The 27233-nt window shown below is 41.5% G+C and overlaps 1 protein-coding gene across 1 annotated transcript in view; it reads right to left on the reverse strand.

The window, feature by feature from the left end:
• fstl1b (follistatin-like 1b) overlaps positions 1-27233 on the reverse strand; it is a 114382-nt gene that overhangs the window by 15309 nt on the left and 71840 nt on the right. The window contains exons 4-10 of the mRNA XM_072585311.1: positions 21335-21464; positions 21165-21200; positions 16850-16980; positions 10443-10561; positions 8864-8976; positions 2646-2756; positions 1089-1192 (exon numbers count right to left, since the gene is read on the reverse strand). Coding sequence (XP_072441412.1) covers positions 1089-1192; positions 2646-2756; positions 8864-8976; positions 10443-10561; positions 16850-16980; positions 21165-21200; positions 21335-21464 — 744 coding nt within the window. The remainder of the gene's footprint in view (positions 1-1088; positions 1193-2645; positions 2757-8863; positions 8977-10442; positions 10562-16849; positions 16981-21164; positions 21201-21334; positions 21465-27233) is intronic.

Here is a 27233-nt window from a genome sequence, read left to right on the forward strand (position 1 = left end):
ACCTGAAGTGTCTAACTTGGCATTTAGCCATGTTACACTGCATCTCCTTTGAGTTTACCTACTCACTCAACTTGTCAAAATCAACTTGAAGCCCCCTTGCCTCCTCCTCACAACTAACAAGCCAGCCCAGATCACTCAACAGGTCAGCATCATCCCCCAGTCTCCCTCTGTTTAACTAGTATTCTGCTTTTATGTTCCTCCTGCCAAAGTGGGTAACCTCACATTTTCTTAAATTATACTCCACATACCAACTTTTGGCCCAGTCAATCTGTATGTTTCCCCTTTCAGACACTCAATGACCTCTTTCTAACTTCCTGCCCTTCCTACCTTTGTATCAACAAATGTAGCTACTACAGAGTCCGGCTTATCCAAAATCTTATATAAATTGTAAATAGCTGCAGACTCTCAGTAGTTAAGAGTTTGCCACCTTGAACATATGAAAACAGGAATTAGGAGCGGAAGGAGTTGGCCACTGAGCCCATTTGCCATTCAATAAAACCACTGCTGATCTGATTACTCCACTTTCCTGCCTACCGCAAAAACCTTTTGCACACCTCCTTACTTATTAAGAATCGATCTATCTTTGTCTTAAAATTATTAAAATACACGTTTCACCAAAAAGCAGTGAAAGCAGAATTCCAAAGACTCGCATCCCTCATAATAAGGTATTTCCCCTCATCTCAGTCTTGCATGGAAGTCCCCTTATTTTTAAACATTCTAGATTCTCCCATCAGAGGAACCATTCTTTCTACATGCACCTGGCAAGATGTCTCAATCATGTTGCCTCTGGCCCTGCAAAACCCCAGCAAATACAAATACAAATCTTAACTACTTGATCTATGTCAAGTATTTCCATTTTAGCCTAATTATCTTGGCAATATAATGTCTTGCATTGACAAATATCAATTGGTAATTGCATTGGGACAGTTTAGTCACAGACATGGAATGGTCTGGCAAATCTATAACTCAGACCTTATGCAGTGCGAATAGAATTGGAGGCATGTTTAGAGAAAATTAACGTTCCCTGAATGGATGACAGATGAACCCAGGAAGCCTGCCCATCAGTCTCAGACTGCTGCTTTACTAACCTGATGCTTGTTGAGCTCATGAACGTACTTTGTCCACTCCTCTTCAGTCATCTCATCATCGGCAGTAGTTTGTGGCTGCTCCTCAGGAACGTCCTTATTTTTATCTTCATTGAGGAAGTCAACGAAGAAATTATAAGGCACAGGAAAAGAAATGACAAAGGAACGAGTGAATCATGGATAAAAAAGGAAATTAAAGAAAAAAAATACAGTAATGGGAAAAAAAAAGTAACAGATTCTACAAGAAGCATAGGCTTTACAATTGTAATACCTACTATTTCAGAGTTAATTAATGGCAAGTCTGTGCCACAACAGCCCATCAACAACTAACAGATTAGTCAGGTTATCATCCATCTCAGTCATTTTATGGACTAAGTAGGTTGTAGTTAGGCATGACGAGAGGCAAAAACATCTTGACATTTTACAGCTGATTCAGTATTTTTGAGGTGTAGTCCCTGTTATAATATATAGGATATCACTGAATCCTACATTACAGAAGGAAGCCATTAAATCTATTGAGTCTGTACCGGCTCCTGAAGGAGATACCCAGCTAATCCCATTCTCCAGTTAGTCCCTTTAACTCTGATTCTCTCACTTCACAGATGCTGCCAGACCTGCTGATTTCTCCAGCATTCATCCTCAGTTTAAATGTTTTTCTTTCGGTCATTAAAAATGTGGTTGGCTTTTTGGTCAGTGTCTGGGTGCATCATGAATTTATTCTTGGAAATGCTCAGGCACCCTAATGCCAAGACATATAATTAAATAGCAGCTCCTTCCATCACTCCTTGTCTCACTCTACTTCCAAACTCAGTTAAAGTGTTCTTTGCCCGGAACTGCACAGCTCTGTGGAGTGTCATTTATTTTTGCTTTTATATCATAGTCCTTATGAACCTTCAGGTGTCCATATGTTTAGTGGGAGTATATAAACAGTGCCTTTGTTCAAAAACAATCATCTCAAACACCAAACAAAAAATAATTTTACACCCTAGTGCTCTGAAATGTTTTGGAAAACGTTAAATGTTGCTCTGCTTGGATTTCCTCTTACTGCTTTACTAGATCATTTTTAATTACACAGAAAAGAACATGAGCAGCAGATACATGGGAACACTACCCAATTTCTTTTCCAATTCACACACCAGTTTGACTTGGGAACTGTTTTACTCTTCCTTCACAATCGCTGAGTCAAATTCTTGAAACTGCCTCCCTGAAAATCTTCTGGATACACCTATTTTTGCAGCAGTTCAAGAATTGACTCACCATCATTTTCTGAAAGGTACATTAGTGACACCGACATCCTGTGACTAAATAAAAAAAACTTATTGGGATCTGCACTCATTAATTGTCAATATTTGCCCTAAAGAGCTTGTATTTCACTGTCTCCAAAGCAATTCATTGTTCCCTTATCTACCTGAAGCTAGGTACCGTAGGCATGTCTTGGTTCTGAATGCAGATACATATACGTAAAGAGGAATGCAGCAAATTGACACCGCCTTTCCCCTACTGGAAAATCCTGGAAGAGAACAATGTCAATATTGTTTCTAGGTTAACATTTTAACTTACCATCACAGGTCATGGCAGTACACACCCAATTGCCACAAGCACAGACGCATCGGTTACACTCCACTGTAGTCTCAGCTCCATCCTCATAGGTTTCATCTTCCAAGGCACATTCTATGACACAACAAAGGAAGGTCATTTTTATTTCAGTATCAGATAACTTGTATCAAGCAAGAAATTAGCAGCAACGAGTCCTAAGCTTGTCAGATGCACTCATGAGTGGCTGTAGCAATCTACTTATGTTGGGTATAACTGGGGTGTAAAATTAAACCCCCATATTGTCTACAGTTGAGAAAGAAACCTATGAACAGGATTTCAATGCTCTGCACGATACGGTATGGACATGTCTCTGGTTCTGCTTCTGAAGGGAGGAGACCAGATTTTACTCTCAGGCTTTCAAGATGAAACTTCAATCTTTCTGCAGTTTCCAAAACATACACTCAACTGGTTTTGCCTGGGACCTTTGCCGCAATTTTTAATGCAATTTGGATGCAACCTCATGTTTGGGGATGGATGACGTCGGTCTGTTGATGGGAGGGGACCAGGCTGGGACACAGGGGTGAGGCACCAATTTCCCATAGTGCAGCATCACCACATTCTGTGGAAGGGGGCACCTGCCCAGAGACACCGGTTCTAATGGGTTTAAGAGCAAAGAACGAGTGGGGAACATTGAGGGCATTGCACAGCACAAGTAGGTAGGAGGAGTTAAAGTTTACAAGGGAATAAACACCACATCTGGCTGTAGATACCGTACTTGTGAGATGTATGAGATTCCTTTATAGTGGCACTTGTTATGTCGCGGAACAGTTCGTTGTGGGGATTTAGGCTTAATGGCTAAGCAAACATTTATTGCCCACCCCAAACTGCCTTCGAGAAGTGGGTGGTCAGCTGCCTTCTTGAACTGCTGCAATCCATTTGTTGTAGATCAAATCCACAATACTGTTAGGAAGGGATTTCCAGGAATGTGATCCATTGACATTGAAGAAACAGTGAAACATTTCCAAATCAGAATGGTGAGTGACTTGGAAGGGAACTTTCAGGTCATTGTGTATCTGCTGTTATTGTCCTCCTAGACAGTAGTGGTCACAGGTTTGGAAGGTGTTATCTAAGAACCCTAGCAAGTTGAGTAGTGCAGCTTGCATATGTTTGACCACATTCTTGAACATGTTTGACCTGATGCCATAAGACTTTGTTGAATCCAGAAGGAAATGTTGAGAACTCCCAGGGCAACTCCCCACTGTAACCCATTGTGCTACCACCTCTACTGGGCCTGTCCTGCAAGGGATCATGATGACATTGTCTATACATGGTCTGTAAGGTATGTTTCTGCGAGTCTGACTAGGTCAGGTTGTTGCTTGACTAGTTGGTGACACAGTCCTCCTAATTTTAGCATCGTTATTTCTAGTGACTGGGTTGAACCAGTTTCGCCCACCCAGTTTCATTCCCTTTTTGAGGCGTATTAGTAGTTTGATACAATTAAGTGGCCTGGTCAGCCATTTCAGGGTCCAGTCAAAAATCAACTACATTATTGTGGGTCCCACAGCATTCCCCAGATTACTAGACCAGTAACCATATGACTGCACCATCGCCTCCCCTGGGAGAAGAGCTGCAGTCACTGAACAGGGCTATTTCACAGGTGGCAGACAGAGGGGCAATACACCTGAGGCAGGGGTATCCATACATTTTGGAGGAATCTCACTGGCCTCAGGTTCCAAGGTCCCTCAGCCTGGTATTCCAACTGCTGGCCAGGTCCAAACAAGGATGGCTGCCTGCCCCTGCAGATGACAGGTAGTGCAATCATGAGATTTCCAATGGGTCCCTGCATAAAAACACTGACTGCCACAGTCACACGGGCTACCCTGATCCATACCTATCTCCAGAATAAGCCGGGCATAACAGGAGTGTCTGAGAGCAGAGGACACATCATGTACTTTACTAATTGGGTCACTGTGGTGTTTAAATAAGCTGAGTAGGGTGAAATAATAAACATATGTAAAGTTAAACAACAACCTTTATCTGTGCAAAATGTTACCTATTTACACTATTATTACAAAATACCAGACTTTCCACATGGCCAAAGGTCTTTTAATATCTCATCCACCACCACATCCAGTTAGCCTTGATCAATCCTCACGTTTGCTTGCAGCATGTTATAATGATTTCGCTTGTGTCTCAAGAATGCCTCAGTACCTTTCAGCCCAGGCTTCACTATCTATGAAGGTTCCTATCATGTGACACACTTATGTCAGAAGATCTTGATTCACTGTGGCGTTCCTACATAGATTCCTCATGGCCTCTATGACAATGTTGCCTTGCCCATCTATGGGGCCCTTACTATTGAACTTTACCCACACTCTCCTCATCCACATGGAATTCCTCCTCCTTCACCTGCTGCTCCTCATTGGAGGAGAGACTTCTTTTCTCAGCTTCTCTAAGCCCAGCACCAAATCCCTCCTCAGAACCCAGAGCTAAGATGTGCAGCGTGAGGCAGGCTGCAATGATCTGTATTCCAGTGTAATTAATGTCCTTGTGAGTAGAGGCCTTGCATTGTACCTTCTCTAGAGTTGGCCTTGTGGTAATGGAAGGGTGGGAGATGCCAGAGTTTGAGGGAATAACTTTAGTTCCATCCATGCATCCAAAGGGGGTTTCATTCAAAATGTTCAAGCTGACCAGGTTCCCTTAGGATCACCTGTGTATGTGATGTAGTGTCTATCTGGATTGAGAAACTGTGCCAGTTTGGCCTGGCTGACTTGATGGATACATCTGTATGCTGCTGACTTAAGTTACAGAGTAATTACAAAGGCTGCAAGCCCTTTGATTGAACTATTTTTTCTGTAGTCCCAGACAGCATTAGACTTGATTTGCAGAAAAACCACCAAGTTCTACACTTTGAGAGCCAATTCATATCTCCAAGAGGAGAGAAATACTGGCAGAACGAATTTGATGCAGAAGTACAGTTAAAACTTGTGTTTCTCAAGTATTATAGAGTGATATTGTATTGGTAGCAGCAGAAACAAAACAGCATCTTTACGTCTCAAACCTTTCATTACGAAGTATGGCATCTTGTTAGCAAACTTCTTAACCTCCCCTACAGGCCAGGGCATTAACTTTAAATCTGAAGTTTTATGAATAAACTGGACAAGAATTTATATTTTGTGGTTCTGTTCACTGAGCTGGGAATTTGTGTTGCAGACGTTTCGTCCCCTGTCTAGGTGACATCCTCAGTGCTTGGGAGCCTCCTGTGAAGCGCTCCTCCGGCATTTATAGTGGTTTGTATCTGCCGCTTCCGGTTGTCAGTTCCAGCTGTCCGTTGCAGTGGTCGGTATATTGGGTCCAGGTCGATGTGTTTGTTGATTGAATCAGTGGATGAGTGCCATGTCTCTAGGAATTCCCTGGCTGTTCTCTGTTTGGCTTGTCCTATAATAGTTGTGTTGTCCCAGTTGAACTCATGTTGCTTGTCATCTGCGTGTGTGGCTACTAAGGATAGCTGGTCGTGTTGTTTCGTGGCTAGTTGGTGTTCATGGATGCGGATCGTTAGCTGTCTTCCTGTTTGTCCTATGTAGTGTTCTGTGCAGTCCTTGCATGGGATTTTGTACACTACATTGGTTTTGCTCATGCTGGGTATCAGGTCCTTCGTCCTGGTGAGTTGTTGTCTGAGAGTGGCTGTTGGTTTGTGTGCTGTTATGAGTCGAGTGGTTGCAGTAGTCTGGCTGTCAGTTCAGAAATGTTTTTGATGTATGGTAGTGTGGCTAGTCCTTTGGGTTGTGGCATGTCCTCATTCCGTTGTCTTTCCCTTAGGCATCTGTTGATGAAATTGCAGGGGTATCTGTTTTTGGCGAATACATTGTATAGGTGTTCTTCTTCCTCTTTCTGCAGTTCTGGTGTACTGCAGTGTGTTGGGGCCCTTTTGAATAGTGTCTTGATGGAACTTCTTTTGTGTGTGTTGGGGTGGTTGCTTTCGTAGTTCAGGACTTGGTCTGTGTGTGTGGCTTTCCAATATACCTTTGTGGTGAATTCTCCGTTCGGTGTTCTCTGTACCATCACGTCTAGGAATGGGAGTTGGTTGTCCTTTTCTTCCTCTCTAGTGAATCGGATTCCTGTGAGTGTGGCGTTGATAATCCGGTGTGTGTTCTCTATTTCTGTGTTTTTAATGATTACAAAGGTATCATCTACATATCTGACCCAGAGTTTGGGTTGAATTTGCGGTAAGACTGTTTGTTCTAACCTTTGCAATACCGCTTCTGCTATGAGTCCAGAGATGGGTGAGCCCATGGGTGTGCCGTTGATTTGTTCATATATTTGGTTGTTGAATGTGAAGTGTGTTGTGAGGCACGGGTCCAGTAGTTTGAGTATGCAGTCTTTGTTGATAGGTTCCCTGTCTTGTTGTTTGAACTGACAGCCAGACTACTGCAACCACTAGGACTCATAACAGCACACAAGCCAACAGCCACTCTCAGACAACAACTCACCAGGACGAAGGACCTGATACCCAGCTTGAGCAAAACCAATGTAGTGTACAAAATCCCATGCAAGGACTGCACAAAACACTACATAGGACAAACAGGAAGACAGCTAACGATCCGCATCCATGAACACCAACTAGCCACGAAACGACATGACCAGCTATCCTTAGTAGCCACACACTCAGATGACAAGCAACATGAGTTCGACTGGGACAATACTACTATTATAGGACAAGCCAAACAGAGAACTGCCAGGGAGTTCCTAGAGGCATGGCACTCATCCACAGATTCAATCAACAAGCACATCGACCTGGACCCAATATACCAACCACTGCAGCGGACAGCTGGAACTGACAACCGGAAGTGGCAGATACAAATCACTATAAATGCCGGAGGAAACATCACAGAAGTGCTTCACAGGAGGCTCCCAAGCACTGAGGATGTCACCTAGACAGGGGACGAAACGTCTGCAACACAAATTCCCAGCTCGGTGAACAGAACCATAACAACTAGCACCCGAGCTACAAATCTTCTCCCAAACTTTGAAGAATTTATATATTCTTATCTAGCTCCATCTAGAGGCTGTGATGGATATAGCTTTGGATAAATTTAAGAACCCAGAAGGGGAACTCTAAAATTGCTGCAATTTTGTCATTTTCGTTCTCCGTCTTTTACCAGTCTCTCAATTCTCACAGACCTTGAATATTTCTCTCTTTCAGCCAAGAAAGCTGACCAGCCTGTCCCACAGGTGGTTGTGCCCCTGATACTATATGATCAGCTGACAGTAGATATTACTGTACTGGGAAAAACTGGAAATATGTGAAATAAATCAATTCTAATGATAGGCCGTGCCATGGGTATAAACCACAGAAAGTCAGCAGAGAAAGGTCAGTTAAGTGACAGGCAGGAAATGACATCGAATTCTGAAATAGAATTAGCGCTGGCTTGAACACTTTCAGAAAAGCTTCAATTTAAAAGACTGGATTTAGAAGGATATCAGTCTGAGTGTTATTTCAAGTGCTCAGTTGCTCTATAACATTAAGCACATTGCATTGAGTGGATAGGAACTAAAGTCTCACCACAAGCGAGAGCAAAATAATCCAAACATGCTCCACAGAACCACTCTGTTTTTGGCAACAACTCTTTCAACTTGCCCACTTTGCGGAGAGTGTGGGCAGTCCAAGTTGAAAGTGAATAAAAAGAATATGTATCCTTCACTGGGTGGCAACATTTAAAAACAAAGCTAGTCCAAACCTCTAAATGTTGAATCCTTTTGCTTTTCAGTTCCTCACTTAAAAAATTTGCAACTGACTTTTTCTTTTGATATAACTAAAAAGTAATCTCTGTAGCTCTTCTGACCACTGATAGGGTAATATATACACTTGACCTGATAATGAACCCCAGAGAAAAGTCCCAGATTTGAATATTCCTCTATGTTCAATAATGGGAGAGTGGGAAGCTGCCAACAGTGATTTCAAAACTGTGTCGTGTTAGAAAGGGACTAAATTACATAGAATTGCTGCTCCTCACATCCATACAATGTTCCTTATTAGATATCAGATCAGCACAAACAGGGCTGGTTGCTAAAAGTACAACAAACTCAAAGCCCAACTTATGTCCTGCAGACAATTATCCTGAAATCAGGAATTACACAATTTGGGGTAATAAAGTGAGGAAGCTAGAAAGCAGGGTGATTTCAACAATAAATAGCTGAATATTCTGTACATTCGGTGTAATGTAATGTCAGTTTGTACTTACTTTTCTCAGGTGGGACAAAGCCAGGATTCAGGCAGTTCAAAAACTCATTGAAGCTGAGTTTCCAGTCAGCATTCTCATCAGAAAGCTCAATCAGTGCATCCACACAGAGGCCCCTACAAAGCAAAGGCATGGCTCAGTCTATGGTAGAAGATAACCCAGACTATTCCTTCAGCTTTAACGTTCATCCACCAACATATAATTTTGAAATGTAAATTTCCCAAATTAAAAAAATCCATGAACAATAAAAGAAAGAATCTGTGGGTCTTTGATCCAACAGACGGAGCAATATTGACTCATGGGATTTGCTATTGCTCATTTTGTCAGTGTGCTTTTATAGAAGGTTGGCACAGCTACATTGCAACTCCATCTGGATCGGGACAGGAGTGATGATTTCTTTGGGGGTGGGCTCTTAGTGCTGCTGTGTGGGGTGTCACTGGCTAGAATTTACCTAGCCTAGGTGCCATCTGTGGATCAAAGTGAAGACTGAGGAAACTTTCTAGCTGGGGGTTCCTTCCCCCAGCTTTGCTCTTTCACACATTGGATACCATATTTGTGGAAGCACACATTGTGCCATAAACAAGCATCTGGGCAAAGGTAGCGACATTTTGGAACTTATCCTTTGCAGTTCTGAAATAAGTAGACATAGTTCTGCCACATTCCACCCAATTCACAATTTTTGAAGGCTACTTCGCATAGCAAATTCTCAGTTACTGTGCAAAGCTGAAATTGTATAGAATTATGGTTCTTTTTAAATAATTGAACGTGGGAGAAGCAGCTCTGGTTCCAACATTCTGTGATTGAATGCATTCCCACAGATATGGGGTGGGAATAGTCTGGTTGTATTATCACTAGATTATTAATCCAGAAATTCAGCTAATGTTCTGGGGACCTCAGTTCGAATCCCACCGAAGGTGGAATTTGCATTCAGTAAAGAACCTGTTTCCACACTGTGCGTAATCTAATCTAAGGGTCTAGTGGTCATCCAACCAGCCAATTGTCAGTAAAACCCATCTGGATTCACTGATATCCTTTACGGGAGGACTTCTGCTGTCCTTACCTGGTCTGGCCCCCACACATCTCCAGATCCACAGTAATGTGGTTGACTCTTAACAATCAGGGATGGGCAATACATCCTGGCCTAGCCAGAGACACTCTCATCCCATGGGTGAACGAAGAGAAAACAATTCCAACTGGAAGACCCCAACCTCCAAAGGAAATGATTTGTTTTTGTGTTGTGGTGCTACACATTCTATAATAATTCTGAGGACAGAATACCATAGGTTGCTCTCAACGTGGCATTCTTCAATGGCATCAATAATGAAGATTGTGCAGGTAACAGCCCATGCACCATCTGCCCAGAGGGAATCTGCATACAGCAGCTTCTAAAGATACTCCACAAACAAATGGTATTGTTAAAAATGCTAGTTTTAGCTTTTATCCTCCTCTGTCATTCACTGCCGTGTGGCTCAATCTCTTCCAATCTTTTCAAACTCTCCCATAACTCCAGTCAAATCATTTAGCTCTACCATAAAGTTAGATAGTTCATTAGGCGCAACATTTCCCCTGCTTTGTTCCTCACCGAAGAAGTCTGGTGTCCTCCTGCTCAGTGTATGAGGTAATGTTGATAACAGTCTCATTGTGTTCTACGAATTTCAGGAACTCATTAGAATCTAGGTAGGAGTCACCATCATCATAACTCTGTCAGGAAAGAAATTAAAATTCTTGCCATTATTTTCAAATATCAGATCATTTAGACACAAATGTAAGTAACTTAGATATGCCAAGGCAGAATATCCGTAGGCTTTCCATAACATCTTCCATAACTCTGGAACACATAAGCTATCCGTGAATCTGCTGAAGTTTCAAACAGACCATCAGAAGAACCTTCGCAGAAGTAAATGCAGTTACAATGTGGCTTCAAGACACTTAGATGTCCACAAACCAAGCAATATTCCATAATTTACTCACGCAAAACACTTTTAGTCAGCAATCTTAAAACTGTCACAAATTTCTAGGCTTCATTTCATTGAAGTTTGGCTGAACTGAGAGATGAAAGTATTCATAAGCATTTTAAATCTGTATGTTGTTTTCAGGCAGTGAGGACAGTTCCCTTTAGTAGCAAACCAGGGTTTCTGCTCATCTGAGAAACGCATATACCCCCTGCACCCTGAAGAAGTTTCTTCTAGGCACAAAAAGGCTGGCTTTGAAGGTCAAGGTACAGCTTTAAAGGGACTTGACAATTTAATAAGTTTGCAGAGAAACTGGCCAAAAGCTACCAATGTATATTCTGTTGGCTCCCTAGTTTATGCATTTGAAGTACTTGACGTGTTGTGCTCGGCCTGGTAACATTAGTTTTCCTGAGATGGTCTAATATTTATGTAGTATCCAGTATGGACATACAAGGGAAAACTAAAGACAGAGATTTGGAGGCCTAACAGATAACTGAGGCAGCTGGTGCAACGCAGGAAATAGTGTTTAGAAAATGATTTCTGGAGAGGGAGAGCTCAGGTGCAGCAGCTGTACGTAGAGTTTGCTTCCACTTAGAAAGCATCTATGACAGCACAGGAACAAGCGGAGGAAGATCTGCAGAAACCCTGGAGAAGTCCCAAGTTTGAGGAGACAGAAGCCACCTGGAAATTCAATCTCATTAATTTTCTCATTAAAACATTCAGTTTTTTTTATTCCAAACCCCATATTCATATTATTTGTTTCAATGATTTATCTACCTTCAAAAAAATTGCATGCCAATTCCCTTAATTTAAATTCATACTGCACTTCTGCCAATAACTTGAGTGCTAAAGAATAAATGACAGTTATAGATCATATTAAACAATCAGATCCAGCTTACAACAAAATTCCCAGGCACCAACTTCCTTATGTTAGTAACTTAAAATGAAAGATATCTTTGTACTAAAAATTCTTCAAGCTCACTAACTTCTGATGAATTCCTTTTTCTTGGATACCTAAAATGCTAAAGACCAAGAAAGAGAAAGTGACCTCCGAGGCCAAACCCGAGTGCAATACTGTTGAAAACAGAACAGCAAAACAATACCCTACCCCAAAACAATGGAGGAGAAAACAGTGAGCATAAGAATTTGAAGTGAAGCAGGAACCAAATATAAACTGAGACCTTACTGACTACTACAATATTACTGCCACAGTGTTGATTGTTTCTGACATATTCCTCATCCATGTTCGCTCTCATACAAACATAAAACCTCAAGCTTTGCATCTCATACATACTCATGTCCAGATTGTCACCTTCAAGATGTAATACAAAACACAAGATTTTGAAAGGCATGAATATTCCAATGTCACAAAGCCATACAAGAACTTTATCACACAGGTTTTATTATAGCAAAAGTACATGCTTTCTTTTTCCCTTAGTAAAGATCTCTCCTTCTCTGTGGTTGCCGAGGCTCTTGACAGAATTCATTCAATTTCCCAGACATGTGCTGTCAGTCCTTCCTCTTTCTCTCAGAGAGATAAGCTGGATTCCTTTTGCCCTCTCCTTTCATCTCCCAGTTTCCAGATCCAACAGGACATGACAATTTCCTTGTGTGTGACCTTGTTTGCAGAACTTGTCCACTCTTCCCCTATGCTTCATTTCCCTGTTATGCTGATCCAGAGACATTAATGTTGTAGTTACCCCGACCTGTTACTGCTTTGTAGGGACATGTTACCAAATCCTCTCTCATTCCTCTAGGGATACAGCAAAGCCTCTGCTAAATCCATGAACACCTCCAATAACACAAAAGTATTTCCAGAGACAGAAGATATTTAAACAATTTTATTTGCAAGTTGGATGTCAGTATTTTTAAAGTATTACTAGGGCTGGTCCCATTCTGCAGCTGAATGCTTGATCTTTGAGTGATGAATGAATTCGTTGGATGGACCTGCATGATCCGAGCTTGGAAAGTTGACTTCAAATTAGCTGGCTGGGCTGTAACAGTTCTTTAGAATTATTCAGTTGCTCCTGGCACTTGCAGAGGATGCCTGAGTGAGTGCCCTTCTCAACATGGATTTTGAGCCACAAGGGAACTAACTGATGGGAAGCGGGTCCTGGAGGGTCATGATTTACTGAGGCACTGCTTCAGAAATCCGAAAGATGAACTTCTCACTTTGAGAAGACAAACTTTGGTCAAACACAGACAGAATGGCAGATTTGCAAAGAGGGAGCATGAGTGTCTGCTTTGATATCAAGGCTGCATTTGACCAAGGATCCCCTAGTAAAACTTCAGTCAATGGGAATCACATAAAACCCTCAAATGGTTGGAGTCATTCCTGACACAAGTGAAGGTGGTGGTGGTTGTTGAAGATCAGTTATCTCAGTTCCAGGACATCCCTGCAGATGTTCCTCAGAGTATTTTCTAATCAACCTTTTCAGAGCAGGTGGGACTTGAACCTGGGCCTCCTGGCTCAGAGGTAGGGACACTGTGCCACAAGAGCCCTTAGTTCTTTATGATAATATCCTTGACAAAAATCCAACTTCAGCTGCTTCATCAATGATCTTCCCACCATTATAAGGTCAGAGGTAGGGATGTTCACCAATGATTATGCAATGTTCAGCACCATTCCTCAGATAGTACAGCAGTCCATGTCCAGGTTTGGAATGAGAAACAGGCACTCGAGAGCCTGACAATAACCACCTCTATCAACAGAGAATCTAACCATTGCCCTTTGTTGTTCAATGGCATTACCATAACTGAGTCTCTCACCAGACATACTGAGAGTTACCACTTATTAGAAACAACAGGACCAGTCATATAAATACTATGGCCACAATACCAGGTCAGAGTGATACCATCCAGGACAAAACAGCCTCTTTAATTGGCATTCCATCTAACACCCTCAACATTTACTCCTTTTGTCGACATACCACAGCAGTTGTGTGTGCCACCTACAAGGTGCATGACAGTATCTCACCAAGGCTTCTTCATTAGCACCTTCCAAACCAGTGACCATCACTGTCTGTAAGGACAAGGGCAGCAGATGTATGTGAGTACGACCACCACCTATAAGTTCCCCTCGAAACCAGAGACTTCCTAACAGCACTGTGAGTATCCCTACAAACCAGAGACTTCAACCGTCAGAGGGCAGCTCACCATCACCTTCTGCAGAACAATTAGGTAAGAAAAACAAATGCTGGCCCAGCTAGGGATACCTAAGTCCTGTGAATGAACAAAAAAAAGCAGTGCAATTAATATATGAACACATCTGACAGTTCAGGTAGAAATCCACCTATCTTTTCTCTTACATTTGACCGATCTATTGTATACAGCCATTAATTATTGTTTAAAAGCTTCCAACATTCACACAAAAAAGATACAGATGTCACAGAAGTCCTCTAAAATTTCATGCATTATTGAACTGGGAGGTTATATTTAGCAGGTCTCTACAAATATTTGTAGATGCACCACAGAAAGTATCCTAGCTGGATGCATCACAGAATAGTATGGCAACTGCTCTTCCCAGGATCGGAGAGTTGTGAACACAGCCCAGTCCATCACGCAAACCAACCTCCCATCCACGGACCGCATCTATACTTCCTGCTGAATCAGGAAAGCAACCAACATAATTAAAGACCTCTCCCAGCCCAGTTATACACTCTTTCATCAGGCAGACGATATAAAAGTTTTTATACATGTACAGATTCAAGAATAGCTTCTTCCTTGCTGGTATCAGACTTTTAAAGGGACCCTTATTTAATGTTAATGTCAATCTCTCTCTGCACCTTCTTGGTAGCTGTAAAATTGTATCCTGCACTCTATTCTGTTACCCTGATCTGCTTGTATAGCACGAACTGCCTGTTTGATGAAAGGCAATACTTTTCACTGTACCTTGGTACACATGACAGTAATAAATCAAACCAAAATCTTAAGCATGTAACCAAGCTTATCAGATGTATTTAGCTAAAACCTTGCCAACAATGAAAGCTTTGCTTGTGGGGGCCTTTCATTGCACATTAAGTGTAATAACAGAGGTCTGTAACATGGCTAAGATAATGATCAATCTTCCTTCTTGGATAACAATATCACATTGTGATTTTCACAGAACATAACCTCTACGCCATTTCTCAAGGAACAATAAAGCCAGGACAGACTGAGTCAACAATAAAATTAATTTTCTGTCAACGCTATTTCAGCGTAGATCGGAGTAAACTTTGAGAGAAATACAAAGAAAGAAAAGATGGAAAGATGCCAGGAAAATGGGTGAAGGCAGGGAAGAGGTATCTGTGATTCTGGGAGAAGGACAGGGACAGCATCACATGGGAAATGCTAAAAAAGGTCTACATGCCCTTTTTGCACTTTATTCCACTGGGGAAAATACAGGAGGTAATTCTTACAAATTAACATTCCTAATGCAATGCAGAGTATATTCTGCGTTCTGGGACATGGAAGTTGGCAGGTTTCATCTGACTGAGAGGATGAAATTAATGAGCACAAAATCAAACACCTCAATTCTTGTTACACATTTCCAATAAGTGAGCACCCGGAAGACTAATCCCTCATGATGGGGTTTGTTGGGGGAGGGTGCAGAATTCTCTTCAAATATCAAACTTGATCCCACTTGTTCACTTTTGGTTTTTAACAAAGGTGGGTAGGGAGACCAAATGGACTCTCAGAAAGTGGCTTCGTCAATAGAAGCATTCAAAGGGGATCGGAGCTTTCAGTTTAAATTGCATTTTTAATTTTGACCTTCAATTGTCAGGGCAAAACTTGCTTAAAGAATATTGAAATGCTTTCCATCTAATTTTAGCAGGGCACCCAGGTAACATGTACTACCAGATTTTCCAACTGAATATCCATCACCTTACTGTTTGCACAGCCCCGGTAAATATTAAAACAAAGAGCCACTTAGCACTACTCGAATATTGCTGAAAAAGACAGCTGCTGATGTAGTTCTTCATCTTGTAATCATCACGATAACCAGGAGAATGCCAAGTCTTAAAGGGAATAGCAATTTATACTGTAAGAGAAGAAGTTGCTGATTGATGCATGTATTATAGAATCATAGTCATAGAGTCACAGTGTCACACAGCACAGAAACAGACCCTTCAGTCCATTAGTCCATGCCAACTTGGTTTCCCAAACTAAACTAGTCCCACTTGTCTGCATTTGGCCCAGACCCCTGTAAATCTTTCTATTCATGTACCTATCCAAATGTCTTTTAAATGTTGCAACTGGACCTGCATTTACCAGTTCCTCTGGCAGTTCATTCCACATACAACTACCCTCTGTGTGAAAAAGTTGCCCCTCAGATCCCTTTTCAATCTTTCTCCTCTCACCCTAAAAATACGACCCCTAGTTTTGAACTGCCCCCATCCTAGGGAAAAGAGCTTTGCTATTCACCTGATTTATGCCCTTCATGATTTTCAAAAACCCTAGTAAAGGACACCCCTTTATCTGGAGTAAGATAGCTAGGTTGACTACTAGATTTTAAAACAGACGAACATTTATTCGCAAAATAACATAATGAAACACAAAGAACAAAGAACCCCTACAGATTGCAGTCTATCCAAACTAGCGTTAAAGATGCTGTTCCGAAGATAGCATTCTTCCACATTATAATTTCTATGAGTGTATCTAAGACTGATTTGCTGCATCACATGATGCAATATACTTTTAATTCCTGCACTTTCATCTCACTTCACCTCACCTGTACTGCTCTGCATGCAATACTACATAATGGAAAAAAATGTTAACATAATTACAAACAATGTAATAGAATGGTAATTCAATCTTGCTCAGTTGTAATCCCATGACAAATTGCTATCAAATACTCTTAAGTTTTTACATGCTTGTTGAATTGTTTAAATCGAAGTGTGGACCCTTTATGTTTTTTTTGTGTGGACACTACGTGCACACTGACTTAAAAGAGCTGACTAATAGTGCAGGCTGAGCAGGAATGTTCAAGTTGCTGTGTGCTAACGCTTAGAGGGAACATTGACTATTTCTATCTTGTTGAGGTCAAGGCCTTGCCTACCGTGAAGTATTTGTTCAGAATATTTGTATAGTTGATGCCCTTCGAGAACCATCCATCAGGAATGATTTCAGTCTCCAGCCATTCCATAACACGGCGCCGAAGCTCATCCCGGTCTGTCTGGTAGCAGACAACTACAGGAGAAAAGATCTGATGTTAATCAACGGCTTCGTTCAAAGGAACAGGCCATGATTATCCTGACCAAATAGCACAATAATAGTTATGAGTGACAACTTCAATCAGATGTTGGTTGTTCACCTGGCATTGACTTACAACTCAATGTGCAAAATAGAACAAAATTATAGGATACGTTTCATTTTGAGACTCAAAACTAAAGACCATAAAACAGCAAGTAGTGCTTTCTCCAAATACACCGGAATTGACAGGCCCTACAAACTAAATAATAGACTGGCTTACTCAGTCCCACGCCTCTGAAGTCAGTAGTTGAGGTGCAGTGAGGGCAATGTTGTTAAGCTTATGACGAAGAATCAGCTTGACCATGAAGAAAGAATCAATAAAAAAAGTACTTGTTTTCAGTTGACTTTTTTTTACAATAAACTATCACTTGTCCGAAATATTAATCAGATTCTGGATTAGTGGTGCTGGAAGAGCACAGCAGTTCAGGCAGCATCCAAGTAGCTTCGAAATCGACGTTTCGGGCAAAAGCCCTTCATCAGGAATAAAGGCAGTGAGCCTGAAGCGTGGAGAGATAAGCTAGAGGAGGGTGGGGGTGGGGAGAAAGTAACAGAGTACAGTGGGTGAGTGGGGGAGGGGATGAAGGTGATAGTCAAGGAGGAGAGGGTGGAGTGGATAGGTGGAAAAGAAGATAAGCAGGTAGGACAAGTCCGGACAAGTTATGGGGACAGTTACTGAGCTGGAAGTTTAGAACTAGGGTGAGGTGGGGAAGGGGAAATGAGGAAACTGTTTAAGTCCACATTGATGCCCTGGGGTTGAAGTGTTCTGAGGCGGAAGACGAGGCATTCTTCCTCCAGGCGTCTGGTGGTGAGGGAGCGGCGGTGAAGGAGGCCCAGGACCTCCATGTCCTCGGCAGAGTGGGAGAGGGAGTTGAAATGTTGGGCCACGGGGCGGTGTGGTTGATTGGTGCGGGTGTCCCGAAGATGTTCCCTAAAGCGCTCTGCTAGGAGGCACCAGTCTCCCCAATGTAGAGGAGACCAGCATCTGCAGTCATTGTTTTTACCCCAAATATTAATCAATTGTATCTTGTCTCTAATTTAGTGTTTGCACACTTAGATGGAACCCCAAAATATGAACTATAATATTAGCAACAATTCTAATAAAAACTTACAAGCCCTTTAAACCTAACATAGATCATACATCACAATGTTGAGAATCAGAACAAAGAAGCTTTCTCATGTTTCGCTATCTCTCTTGCAAAGCAATGAACCAAGTGTGCCATAATATATTAAAGATACTCTGGACTTGAGTGACAGCAATAATCTAATGTTTAAACTTTGTATCCACAACAAACCTTTTAAAACTTGCTTGAAGCCAAAAGGCTGTCATAAGCCTATGGGTAGGATTGAGAGTCTAAGCTGTGATTATTATAATCAGTTCTCAATAAAAAGGTACCTCTGGAAAAAATCTCATCAATTTCTGGAGATTTAGCAGTCATTTCCACAGAAACAGCTGACAGTTACAAAATTCCTCTTAATTAAGAATATTTGAAATATCAAGCTGTAATCTGAGCTGCTCTTACTCATTACAACTGGTGCAGTTCACTGCAGGTTCAGTCAGGCGTTAGAAATACCAAGCTAATTGACATTTACTATAATCTTTAACCACTGCAATATGGCAACAATGTAGGATTAAAAACAGCAAGATCTTTTTGGGTTGGACTGCTTTGCTTTATAGGAACTGCTGTAGTAAATTGCAAATGTGCTAATGTTGCTACCCTAAATCATACTGCTAACGAACCTCTCTGCACATCCATGGATGCAAAACTAAAGCCATAACATGATTTGAAGCTATGAGAAATTCACAGTACATTGTGTATATTGAATGCAGGAATGTCACAAGAAGACATCTTTCTCTGTTCTCTAAAAACTGTTAATGTACATAGATCAGAAGGTCAAACTAATGCACACAGTAAATCTTTTAGAGTTACATTTCACAGATGCAAACCCGGAATTGATGTGCCATTCAAATATCTTCCATGTTAGGTCAGTACTGATCTTATATATGTTCTGCTTACCTTACTCTAGACAATGTGATAATGTCATCCGAGCTACTGAGCTCCACTCTAATTAGTGCAGTGCAGATATCGAACTGGTTACATAAACAACATTGATTCACCTGTGTTAATCTCTTCAATCTGTTAATTAAATACAAGATTTCTTTTCATATTATTCATTCATAGAATATGGGTGTTGCTGGCCAGCCAGCGTTTATTGTCCGTCCCTAATTGCCTTTGAGAAGGTGGTGGTGAGCTGCCTTTTTGAATCGCTGCAGTCCATGTGCTGTAGGTAGACCCACAGTACCATCAGGGAGGGAGTTCCAGGTTTTGACCCAACAACACTGAAGGGACAGCAATATATTAATTGGTCAGGATAGTGAGTGGCTTGGACTGAAATTTGCAAGTGATAGTGTGTTCAAGTATCTGCTGCTCTCGTCCTTCTAAATGGTATTGTTTGTGAGATTGAGATTGAGAGATGTTGTCTAAGAAGCTTTGGAGAATTTCTGCAGTGCATCTTGTAGATGGTACACAGTGCTGCTACTGAACAGAAGTACGAGATAGTGAATGTTTGTGAATACGGTGCTAATTAAGTGGGCTGTTTTGTGCTGGATGGTGTCAAGCTTCAAGTGTTGTTCGAGTTGCACCCATCCAAGCAAATAGGGTGTATAGCATCATACCCCTGACTTATGCCTTTTAGACCCTGGTCAGGCTTTGGGGACTTGGGAGGAAATGGGACTAACAATATAAATACAATGGTTACAAAAATGTCAGAGTTTAAGAATCCTGTAATTCACCTGACTCGTCAAAATCTGTTCACCACCTACAAGGCACAAGTCAGCAGTGTGATGGAATACTCCCCATTTGCCTGGATAGGTGCAGCTCTAACAACACTCAAGAGGCTTGATACCATCCAGGACAAAGCAGCCTGCTTCATTGACACCACATCCATAAAGATTCACTCTTTCCATCACTGATGCTTAGTATCAGCAGTGTGTACTATTTACATGTACGCACTGCAGGAATTCATCAAGTGTCCTGAGATAGAACTTTCCAATCCCATCACCACTTTCATCTAGAAGGACAAGGGACACACGGGAACAATACCATTTGGAAATTCCCTGACTTCAAAGTTCCTTCAGTGTCATTGGATCAGAATCCTGGAACTCTCTCCCTAATGGCATTGTGGGTCAACCTACTGCACATGGGGTGCAGAGGTTCAAGAAGGCAGCTCACCAACCACCTTCTCATGGGCAACTAGGGATGGGCAATAAAATGCCGGCCAGCCAGTGACACCCATGTCCCATGTGAATAAAAATGTCAGAAGTTCTTCCCTAGAGCACATCAATAAACCAGATGGGTTTTTGCAACAATTAACAATGGTTTTATGATCATCTTGCTTTGGAATCAAGCAGAATCTCACCAGCCAGAATACTGAAAGAACAATGCTTCTAAATCTAAAAAAATTCAAAATTTAAAATGATAAAGAATTCCATACAATTGCTCATTAATTATAATAGTACACAGCACAGTATTTTCTCTCTCCAGCAGTTAACAGTAGAAATTCAAAGCCCATTTCAAACAGTTAATTGGTGCAGCACTTAGATTTTCTCAAAATCTGGCATGAATAATAATACACAGTTTGCATAATTATTAGCTGATGCTGTAATTGGACTAATTCTGAGCTCAAGGGCCCAGAGCATTATTTAATTGGAATCGGTTGTTCTGGGTCACAAGTGTCAAGCGTGCTCAGTTTTTAAAATGAGAATTTGCTTTATATATATATTCACTCATTTCCTTGATGGTGTTTAAACTGCAGCAAACTATTCTAACCAGTAAAACCATTCCAACCAAACACTGCCCGTCTCACTGAATATGGAATTGTAATTTTTCCTAGTCCACCTTACATGCAGCAATAAATAGTGGATGCAAACAAAGACCAGTCATTATTGGCAAATCTCAATGGTCCCATAACAGATGTTGGTCTCCATAAGCTGAGGAAAAGAGACTTTTCTTCAGTCTCATTGTGAATGATACCAAAATGTGACTGAAATCCTCGCTAACCCATCTAGATGTGGATAGTTACACAGGCATTAATGTCCCACAGAAATAGTCGCTATTTTATACCTGGACTACTGGCTGCTACTTTTTCATTCTTCTTTTCTGTAAAAGAAACACAAAAGGAATCCATGAATAAGTTGTACATCTTCATTCATGATGTGTTACTTCAAATAAAGTCCATGTTGCTGTCCCATGTGAAACACTGAACTCAAAAGCAATGATTTTTCCTGGTTTACCTTCACAATGGCCATCGTGAGCGACCTGAATCTTCATACCAGTCAGACATGCATCACGGTGCAGTTCACAGTGGTTACGATAAGTCTTCCCATTGCTTCCACAAACTACTCTCTTGTGATGCTTGCATTCCTTAAATAAAAAATACAGCTGCATTAGAAAGCAATGAGAGTTCATTCCACTATGAATTTGCAGTCCATGTACACTCAAGCTCACAGTCTGTCATCATAACTAGAGATAAAATATGCTTGAGTTTACAATACTGTTGAAAACGAATATCCAACATATTTCTTGAGTACATACTTAATCTGCTCTACAGCCTAAATTTATCAACTAACCATTTCACATTCACTAAATCAAAGGTTTATAAAATCATGAGGGGCATGGAGAGGGTGGTGGAGTTCACAACTAGAGGGCATAGGTTTAGGGTGAGAGGGGAAAGTTATAAAAGAGACCTAAGGGGCAACTGTTTCATGCAAAGGGTGGTGCGTGTATGGAATGAGCTGCCAGAGGAAGTAGTGGAGGCTGGTACAATTACAACATTTAAAAAGCATCTGGATAGGTATAAGAATAGGAAAGTTGTAGAGGGATATGGTCAAGTACTGGCAAATGGGATGAGATATCTGGTCGGCATGGACGAATTGGACCGAAGGGTCTGTTACCATGCTGTACATCTCTATGACTCTAAATCACAGGGTACTGTGAAATATTGTACTTTCATAATGTGTTGATCTTACCATTTTCATTTATGTTCCACACCCTGCAGAATGTCACACCCTGCCTCCTTCACTGAATTGACCTGGTTTTGGTGGAGTTGTGTTAAATAAGGCAGGATTGGTCATCAGGCCCATCACCGTACTTATTCACTGATATCTATCATTGGCATGTGGCATGTGCCCCACTCATCCTTAGGCCAATATGCAATATGCTCACAATTGCATTGGGAACTTGGGAAATAAAAATGTATGGGGGATGTTTTTTAATCTCAGATGACTCTGTGGGCACATTGGGGATTGGCAAACCCAGTGCCTGCATGTAATGGACATTTTTTCGCTTTAACTGTAGAAGAGGCCCAAACTGGCCTTTACCTGGCCTAAAACCAAAGCAAAAGGCATGTACAATAATATCACATCACTTGGGCACCCAAGATAGAGAATGGTTCATCATACCCATGATCTGACAAGAGATTTCCTTGTAAAAAGCCCTGGTAACAAATTTAAGTTTCAGGGACTAGATTGGGTTGGGATAGCTGGTCGGCATGGATGGGTTGGACCAAAGGGTCTTTTTCTGTGCTGTACATCTCTATGACTCTATGACTCTAAGTTACAATTAACCAAGATGGCAGAAAGAAACTGAATATACACATGACTGTTTCTATTTCCAAAGGATGGTTTGATATGCAACATACATTGTAGAATTTGTTGATAAATGTTTAATATGTTTGTAAAGTATTTCTCTGGCTATTTAACCAAGCTGTTCATTTGGTTAGGTTAAATAGAGAAACACAAAGCATTTATCAGGCATTCCTAACAACAATAAATTCTACAATGTCTGTTGCAGATCAAACCATCCCCTGTTATATTTTCAGCTCAACCTTTAAGTGTGAAACACATTCCTGGCTATTTTGGAAACTGAAACTGATAAATGACCCTTTGAGAGAACATGTGACCTTTCGGGCTATTGTCCTCTTAAGCATCATTGATTTTTTTTGTTTTCTTTCTGATATCCAATCCCATAATTACTTGTTTAATTCTTTGAAGTCCTGATAAATGAATTTTAATAAGTCCGCTTCACAGAGCATCCTGATGTTGAGAAAGGGCAAGGCACTTGTTATATTCCTCAGCTCAGTGAGAGCTGTCAAGCACAACATTTATCAACATATGTCTATCGCACTTTATGAAATGAGCTGTCTTTGCTTTAAGTTTTCATACTTTTCTAAGTAAAAACAAACAAAAAGATATTAAGGCATTTTACTATGTTCAGGCATGTCGTTTTAAAATTACTATTTGGAGAAATTAGAGCACTTATTTTAGGTGGACTCATTCCACGTATAAGTTTCTCCAAATGGGAGCAGTCATCTGAGAACTTTTCCACAAATGAAGATCCACAAGTTTAATGCAACTTTGTACGAGCCAATGACTGACCAAACACACCTACACTCTCAGCTTTTTTTAGTTCTAAATGTCTATATTTACTTTGTTGGATTTAAATTCTCCTTACTCAATAGCAATGTTATATGACTGTTTCGCCTCCAGGAATGTTTCTTGGGTTGGCAATCTCGTATCATCGCCATGAATGGCCTGCTCTCCCTGTGCTTTTATCCGAGATTGCAGCGAGTCCAGAAATCAAACTTAAAAACTATTGAATGGTTTTATCACATGGACTCATCAGATCTTGCTTGACTTTTTAATTATTAATTACTTTGTGTGACTTCATGTAACCTTGCGATTTTTGTGAAGATTTGTAGCTCAGGTTGTGGTTCAGGTTGTACGTTTGCTCACTGAATTGGTAGATTTGTTTTCAGATGTTTCGTCACCATGCTAGGTAACATCATCAGTGAGCCTCCGATGATGTGCTGATGCTCTGTCCTGCTTGCTATTTGTGTGTCTTAGTCTATTATGGTGAGTAATATCACTTCTGGTTCTTTTTCTGAGAGGTTGGTAAATGGGGTCCCAATCGATATTTTGTTAATGGAGTTCCGGTTTGAACGCCAGGCCTCTAGTAATTCCCGTGCAAGTCCCTGTTTAGCCAGTGCCAGGAAGGAGGTATTGTCCCAGTCGAACTGGTGTCCCTCTTTGCCTGTGTGTATGGATACCAGTGGATAGTTGGTCATATCTTTTAGTGGCTAGTTTGTGCTCATGTATCCTGGTGGCTAGTTTCCTACCCATCTGTCCAATGTAATGTTTGTTACAGTCCTTGCAGGATATTTTGTATATGACGTTCCTTCTGCTGGTTGTTGGTACGGGGTCCTTTAGATTCAGCAGTACCTGTTTCAGTGTGTTGGTAGGTTTGTGGGCTACCATGATGCCAAGGGGCCATAGTCTAGTTGTCATCCCTAAGGTGTCTTTAATGTATGGCAGGGTGGCTACAGCCTCTTGGCCTGTTGTGTCTTTTTGTTTTGGTTTGTTCTATAGGAATCGGCAGACTGTGTTTAGCAGATACATGTTGTTGTTGAATACATTGTAGGTGTTTCTCTTCAGCCTCTTGTAGTTCCTGGGTGCCGCAGGGTGTTGTGGCTCATTTAAATAATGTCCTGATGCAGCTCTGTTTGTGGGTGTTGGGATGATTGCTCCTGTAGTTGAGTATCTGGTCCGTGTGTGTCGCTTTCCTGTAAATGCTGGTCTGCAGCTCTCCTGATGGCATGGGCATCATGGTAGCCCACAAGCCTACCAACACACTAAAGCAGCTCTTGATGAATCTAAAGGACCCTATACCAACAACCCGCAGAATAAATGTCATTTCCAAAATACCCTCCAAGGACTGTAACAAACATTACACTGGACTGAGGGCAGGAAATTAGCCACCAGCACACACGAGCATCAACTAGCCACCAAAAGACATGACCAACTATCACTGGTCTCCATACACACAGAAGAACAGGGTCACCGGTTTGACTGGGACAATACATCCATCCTAGGACAGACTAAACAGAGACACACATGGGAATTCCTAGAAACCTGGCAATCAAACCGGAACTTCATTAACAAACACATCGATTTAGACTCCATTTACCAACCCCTCAGAAACAGACCCGGAAATGATATCACCCACCACAACAGACCAAGGCACACAAATAGAAAGTGGGATAGGACACCAGTGCTTCAATGGAGGCTCACTGATGATGTTAACCTAGCATTGTGATGAAACGTCCTGAGAACAAAACTTCCAGCTCAGCGAGCAAACTTACAACCTTCATGTAACACTCTTTGACTTTTTGATTAGATGGAGTTTCATAAGACCACAAGATATAGGAGAGAATTATGCCATTTGATCATGGTGGATATATTCCTCAACTCCATTCTCTGCCTCCTCCTCATAACCCGTTACTAATCAAGAACCTATATATCTCTGACTTAAACACACTCAATGAATTGCCCTCCATATCCTTTGGTGACATGGAGTTCCACAGATTAACCAGCCTCTGGCTGAAGAAATTTCGGTTCATCTCAGATCTAAATGGCCATTCCTTCACTCGGAGGCTGTCCCCTCTGATCCTAGTCTCTTCTATTAGTGGAAACACCTTCTCTATGTCCCCTCCATCCAGGCATTTCAGTATTCCGTAAGTTTCAGTTAGATCCGCCCTTCATTCTTCTAAACTCCATCGAGTACAGACCCAGAATCCTTAACTGCTCCTCATATGACAAGCCCTCCATTCCCAGGATCATTCTGTAAAACTCCTCTAGACCCCCTTCAATGCCAACACATCATTCCTTAGCTACGGGGCTCAACAGTGCTCACAATATTCTAAATGCCGTCTGACCAGAGCATTACACAGCCTCAGCAGTACATCCCTTATATTCTAGCTCCCTTGAAATGAATGCTAACATCACATTTGCTTTCCTATGAATACCCCCTCTAGGTGGTACAGAGAGCACAATGCTGCCAAGATGCTCAGGTGCTGGGAAGCAGTTGTCTGTCTAAAGATGGTGCTGCCTGTCTGCCTACCACTGGGGACCAAAGAGGCATATGATGAGCAGAGCCAGAAAACATAGCGAAGTTTTTAATCAGTGCTTTGCAACTACATTGGCTATCAAGAAGGCCAATACAGGTATCAAAATCAAAGAGGGGCACTGCAGTATATACTTGAACAAACTAACATTAACAGTGAGAAGGTATTAGGGGTTTTAGGAGGCTTTAAATTGAATCAGTCCCTAGGCCTCATGTATCCCAGGCGGCTGCGCAAGGTAAGGGAGGAGAGGTACCAGAGGACTGAAGGACAGTGAATGTGGTAGCATTATTCTAAGAATCAGGTGACGGGATTAAGGATTATTCAAGATGGGGATATACTGGGAACTACAGGCCAACGAGACTAACACTAGTAATAGGGATAGAATCCCAACAGTGGGGAAACAGGCCATTAGGCCTAACAAGTCCACACCGACCCTCCAAAGAGTATCCCACCAGACCCATTCCTTATTACTTTACATTTACCCCTGACTAATGTACTGGATCTACATATCCCTGAACACAATAGGCAATTTATCATGGCTAATTCACCTAACCTGCACATCCTTAGACTATGGAAGGAAACCAGAGCACCCAAGGAAACCCACACAGACACGGGGAGAATATGCAAACTCGACACAGTCACCCAAGGCTGGAATCGAACCCGGGTCCCTGGCGCTGTGAGGCTGTAGTACTAACCACTGAGCCACTGTGCCGCCAATCCTTTAGGAAAAAAATTCTGAGATATAGAATAAATCTCCACTTGGAGAGGCAAGAATTAATCAAGGATAGTCAGCAAACCTTTGTCAGAGAAGATCATATTGAAAAAGGTAAGAGCTGATGGGATCCAGGGTAATTTGGCAAACTGGATCCATAATTGGCTCAGTGACGGTAGGTTAGTGATTGGAAGCCTGTTTCCAGTGGTGTACTGCAGGGTTCCCTGCTGGTTTCCTGTGCTGTACATTGGCAATCTCGACATGAATCTAAACGGTTTGATCAGTAAGTTTCCAGATGATACAAAAATGTGTATTAAATAATGAGGAAGGAAGTCCACCACTATCGGTCAATATAGATGGGTAAATGGCACTTAATTTGAAAAGTGTGAGGAGTTGCATATTGGGAGGTCCAAAAAGACCAGGTAACACTAGACAAATTATGGGACTCTAGAAATTAAACAGAGAATCAGAAGGATCTTGATGTGCAAGTCTACAAATCCTTGAAGACAGTCACTGCCTT

The sequence above is a fragment of the Chiloscyllium punctatum genome, chromosome 15 (assembly GCF_047496795.1).
Source record: "Chiloscyllium punctatum isolate Juve2018m chromosome 15, sChiPun1.3, whole genome shotgun sequence".
In the NCBI taxonomy this organism is placed as follows: Eukaryota; Metazoa; Chordata; class Chondrichthyes; order Orectolobiformes; family Hemiscylliidae; genus Chiloscyllium; species Chiloscyllium punctatum.